At 41.1% G+C, this 5,474-nt stretch overlaps 1 protein-coding gene across 1 annotated transcript; it reads left to right on the top strand.

Moving 5' to 3' along the window:
• The first annotated feature begins 751 nt into the window (after positions 1-751).
• Positions 752-5,178, top strand: nhp2 (NHP2 ribonucleoprotein). The gene is made up of 4 exons (NM_203658.1): positions 752-958; positions 2,145-2,214; positions 2,304-2,409; positions 4,615-5,178. The coding sequence occupies exons 1-4, from the start codon at positions 811-813 to the stop codon at positions 4,738-4,740; spliced, it is 450 nt and encodes a 149-aa protein (NP_988989.1). The 5' UTR covers positions 752-810; the 3' UTR covers positions 4,741-5,178.
• Positions 5,179-5,474: the final 296 nt, after the last annotated feature.

Below are 5,474 nucleotides of genomic sequence, written 5' to 3'. Positions count from 1 at the left end.
TGGAAAAAATTTTGGAGAGCAACACAAGCATGAAAAAAGTTCCCGGAGGTGCCAATGAGAGCTATAATTGGCTATTTGATAGCCCCTATGTTGACTGGAAGCCTACAGAAGGCTCTGTTTGCCAATTACACTGGGTTTTATGCAACAAAACCTTGGCTCCTAACCATAAACTCATAAATAAGCACCTGCTTTGAGGCCACTGGGAGCAACATCCAAGGGGTTAGGGAGCAACATGTTGCTCATGAACCACTGGTTGGGGATCACTGCTCTACATTATACTAAGAGTTAACAGAAAGGTGAACAACCCCCTTTAATGGCAATTTTGTTTACCAGACAAAAACGTTATGGTGTTTCTCAGGATGAGAATTAGCTGGATATATCAAAAGAGACTGGAGTTTATCGTTATTTAGGACCTTACTCCTAAAGCGCAACGAGGGTCCCGGTATTATGGGTATTATTTATCGTTATCATTGCAGATTGGACTCTTTCCTGTACTTGTATCTACCTCACCACTAGAGGGCTTTAGGTCCTTCCCTTGGAAAGAAACTATCTCTCTAACCAATGATTAATTTATTTCCTTTCTACTATAGATATTAACCATACATACAAACTATACACCACAGTAAAGTCAATATTCTCTGCAATACCGCATATTCATGGCCGGAAGTTTTCCTTACGCAGAGACTAGAGCGCAAGTCACAGATTGCTTTGCATATGCCCCTCCCACCGGACACGGAAGTGCTCAGTTGTGCGAGTGTGCGCGGTTACACGTGGTTGTGCGTTGAGCCTGCTCGTCTGTGATCTAGCGAAATGACTAAAGCAAAGAAGGAGGAATCGGAGGAAGTGCCCGAAACGCCGAGCAAGTCTTACGATGAGCTGTTGGCGTATCTAAACCCCATCGCTAAGCCGCTGGCGGGCCGCAAACTCACCAAGAAACTATACAAATGTGTAAAGAAAGGTACCATGCTTACTTCAATGGCCGCTGGCTCTTTCAGGCGAATGGTGGGGCTGTAATTAGAGTTTAACACATCCCGTGAATTGTTGTTGGAGCATCTTGTCTGAAATGTGTTTTAAAAGCGATAGCAGTCAGTCCGGCTTCTTGCGCACAAATGTGGATACAGTCACTGCGATGTACAGCGATTATAAACTTCGACTTCCGCTGAAATCCTGTGCAGGGATTCAGTAGAGGCTTTTAGCTAGTGACACTCAATTCACAGGAATATGTTCAGTTCTTTTAAAAGTGAGCTTTAGGCATAATTTCTAAAATCTAGTGCTAACATGAATGAAAAATATGCAATAATTCCTAATAAGCAGAACTATAACGGCTGAAAGTCAGCCAAAGCTTAATTGCTTCCTGTCACTGTAAAGGGATGTTTGAGAGGTTTCCCCATTCATAAACCCTGCCACCAACTGTGGCTTCATATAAAGCACTGCCTGCACTGTTATGGAGCCCTTGTGAACACTTGACCCCCCCCTCCATTTTATTGTGAACCAGTGTCACTAAGATTCACCACAGGTCTGCCATCTGAGGGCCTAGAGCAGTGATCCCCAACCAGTGGTTCATGAGCAATATGTTGCTCTCCAACCCCTTAGATGTTGCTCCCAGTGGCCTCAAAGCAGGTGCTTATTTTTTAATTTCTGGCGTGGGGGCAAGTTTTGGTTGCATAAAACCCAGTGTAAAGCCAAACAGGGCCTTCTATAGGCTACCAGTCCACATAGGGGCTACCAAATAGCCAATTATAGCTCTTATTTGCACCCCCATTTTCCATGCTTGTGTTGCTCCCCAACACTTTTTCCATTTGAATGTGGCTCACGAGTATTAAAGGTTGGGGATCTCTGGCCTAGAGCATTTAGAGAGCTCACAGCAGGGCTCTCTGGTTGCCTGCAAGGGACAACTGCAAAAAATGCAGGACTTGCTTTCTTAAACATTTCATCAATAAGACCATAAATACTTGTCCATTAAATGATAGATATGCCTTTTACTTAATCTGCCAGTAATAGAGGTTTTTGAATTCACCGCTTTCTGAAATATGTACACACTGTAATAATCAGAAGCATAAACAATGCCATTCCGTTCAAGAGGTTTTTGGAAGAATTACTACAATATGGATGTATCCTAAAGATCCCTCTATTTTCCCTTTCAGCCATAAAACAAAAGAATATCCGCAGAGGAGTGAAGGAAGTACAAAAGTTCATCAACAAAGGAGAGAAAGGGTAAGAACACTTATCCTTTTCTGAAACATCAATTAACCTCCACGGTAATAGTAGCTTACTGTACAGTTCTGACTTCTGAATATTTTTAGGATTGTAGTAATGGCTGGTGACACCCTTCCCATTGAGGTGTATTGTCACATCCCTGTAATGTGTGAGGATCGCGGCATTCCTTATTCATACGTTCCATCCAAATCAGTGAGTATTCTTTTTCCTTCACTTTTCTTCTAAACTGACAGTTCATTTCAGTGTGTACCAGTGGTTGCCAAAAATGTGCTGAAAAAGTCATCCTCGGCTTATACTCGAGTATATGGTTTTGTAATTCGTTGTGCACGCACGCCCACTGTGCGTACGCTCGCAAATCCCGCCCCCCCCCCGTACCTCCCTCTCCGGCCGCTGCAGGCAGAGGGGGCTGTGAGCTCCAGCAACCGGCTAGCTCACTCAGTGCCCCGGAAGAGACTGCGGCGCTGTGCGGGTCGCCCTGTGTAACTTGATCACTTCTAGCTCCGCCCACTCCACATGTAATAAGGATTTGCTTGTGAAGATATGAAGTACAGGAGACCCCCTACAAGTTGCTAGAACATGGTGTTATTATTTTAATTAAAAAAACGAATTTTTAGAAAGCACTAAGGGGTCTTATAGCTGTTTCAAAAAAAAAAAAAAAAATGGGGGATACCAGGTTTCCAGATAAAAAATCATATACAGAAGCATAACCATGGCAGGGTAGAGGGAGAGTCCTGGGAGCAGACATGCCAATAATTCATATATAATTTGATATGATAGATTTGTCATATCAAATTATATATATATATCGGGGACACACCTGACTATGTGGCTACAGTGAGGGTATAACTGCCCTTGGGAAGTGTTATCTTGCTCCTGGCTCGGCTCATGTTCCCCTCCTGCCTACATATTAATGGCCTCCTGGGATGTGTAGTTCCACAGAAGCTACTGCCATTCTGGCTGAGCACTCTCACAAATAGAAGCTTTGCTGTCAGTTGTGCTGGGAGACATGCTGCATTGCGATGGGAGCACACACAGCAGGATGGCAAGTACTTGATACTTAGTATGGCAGCTTCCTTAGCCTTCCCAAACTTGCCTGACTGTTAAAAAAAAAAAAAAAAAAAAAACTTAGCAGTAGCTGCTGCATTTCCCACCCTAGGCTTATACTCGAGTCAATAAGTTTTTCCAGGTTTCTTAGGTAAAATTAGGTACCTCGGCTTATATTCGGATTGGCTTATACTCGAGTATATACAGTAAATAATCTTTTAGTACACTTAAGGTATGGAGATCCAAATTACGGAAAGATCCCTTATCCAAGAACCCCCAGGTCCTGAGCATTCTGTATAATGGGTCCCATACCTGTACTATTGGAGAAAAATAGGGATTCTTCACAAATCTATCCTAATGGGCCTTTAAACTACTGGTGTCTTCTAACATCTTATATTTACCAGATCTAGTCACTGCAAAATGAGTGTGATTTCTTTACTTTAGTCCTTTGTCATACAACTAATACTTATAGACAGATCTTCTAAAAACAAAATTGCAAAAACAAATTCTCCTATACAAAGTCCTACTCAATTGTGCATAATACTCTTCTTGGTTAGAAACTTCTAGCAAACATTTACTGTGTAAGGGAATGGCACATAAACCATTGTAGGTGTTTTGCCACCTGAGTGATTTATTGAGAATCTCAGTCAAATATTCCTGGAACCAGTCATTGTGTATAACAAGAGGCAGCACTACATAGAATGCTAATGTTAAGCATTACACATATCTGCAGACATAGAAACACTGGTGACAATGTCCTTTGGCTTCCATTAATTTTAGTGGGAAGTGAAAGTGTCTGTTTTCCAGTGAAAAACTGCTCACAAACGTAACATTTTTGGATGGAAAGTGCTACCACGCTTCTGATCTGCTGCTATTATAGTCAATGGGTGCTTTGGTAGGCAGTTTAGGAAGGGTTGGGTTTGCTTTTGCCAGAAAAATGCTGGCATTTCACATTAGCATATGAAATTAAGTAAAGTACAGATTTTAAATAGACAAGGTTTTTAGTTAAAGACACAATACATTAGAATGTAACAAAAATGATTGTGAGATGCTCCAAGGTTTGATCCTGTATTTTGTAATGTTCTATTCTATAACAAGCTTAAATTGGCTTATTTTTATTTTTCCATATACATCTGATATTTAGTGTTTAGTCAGTGAGAAGCCATGCCCTGCCAGTTGTCACTTTAAAGACATCTCTCCAATGTAGCCTAAATATCCAGTTTTTCAAATTTCTTGTTATTTTAAGGCCTTCAACTATTTCTGAATTCTAACACATGATTAGTTAATTCTTGGCCATCTATCCTAGTATAGTATTGATATTTGTGTAAGGTGATACATTTGCGCTTGTTTCAGGACCTAGGAGCAGCTGCTGGCTCCAAGCGCCCGACCTGTGTGATACTGATCAAACCACATGAGGATTACCAGGAAGCATATGATGAATGTCTAGAGGATGTACAAGCCCTTCCGTTACCCTACTGATCTGGACAACTTTAGAGGATACTTTTCCATTAACCATTCTGGCATACTGTGAGGAAAATGGTACCAGACATTTCTTCGTACACACTTTGCATGCAGCTCTAAAGACAAACTGTGAGGACATTAAAGTGTTTGCTGTAATGTGTCAGCTAACCCTTCTGTCTAGGGCTGAGCCAGTTAGGAAATTACAGTTCATTTACTGATTAACAGAGCCTGTTAACACCATTTTTTTAAAGAAATGTTTTTTGGAGATGGATCCTAATTTTGGAAGGGGAGCTTCTTTGTAACAGATACTGACACTTGCTGGAGTACAGATCTAAATTTATGTCCCCCTGCCTGGTATCCCAAGATATCCATAGCACAGTGATATGGGTCAAAGAAGGTTAATTTTCAATTTGAATATAGACATATTACGAAATAAATGACCAATATTTTTTGTTATATATGGATTATTTTCCTGCCTATTCTCTCTTTAAGATAACTGCTCATTCTGGGAGCGGTCAAGGTGAACAATTAGTGTTTTAGGGTAAGAAAATAAAGCATGTTGGGTTTTTTTTGGTGGGTTTTTTTTATTATTCAGGACACATTTCCATTAGGGCCCTTTATTTGGCTGATGGGTCATGCTGTCACGTCATGTGGGTGGCTAAGAAAACATGCAGCAAATATCCCCTAGTAGCCATTTAGCGGGGTTAACAGGAATTGGCCCCTACAGCTGTTTGACTTCAATCAAAATCTTG

Source organism: Xenopus tropicalis, chromosome 3, assembly GCF_000004195.4.
Source record: "Xenopus tropicalis strain Nigerian chromosome 3, UCB_Xtro_10.0, whole genome shotgun sequence".
Taxonomy (NCBI): domain Eukaryota; kingdom Metazoa; phylum Chordata; class Amphibia; order Anura; family Pipidae; genus Xenopus; species Xenopus tropicalis.
Note: the sequence above shows the minus strand (reverse complement) of the source record. Positions and strands in the feature narration are given on the sequence as shown.

Coding starts and splice junctions, on each gene's coding strand:
- nhp2 (NM_203658.1), top strand. CDS start 811: ATGACTAAAGCAAAGAAGGAGGAATCGGAGGAAGTGCCCGAAACGCCG. Junction 959..2,144: donor ATACAAATGTGTAAAGAAAG/GTACCATGCTTA, acceptor TTTCCCTTTCAG/CCATAAAACAAAAGAATATC. Junction 2,410..4,614: donor CATACGTTCCATCCAAATCA/GTGAGTATTCTT, acceptor CGCTTGTTTCAG/GACCTAGGAGCAGCTGCTGG.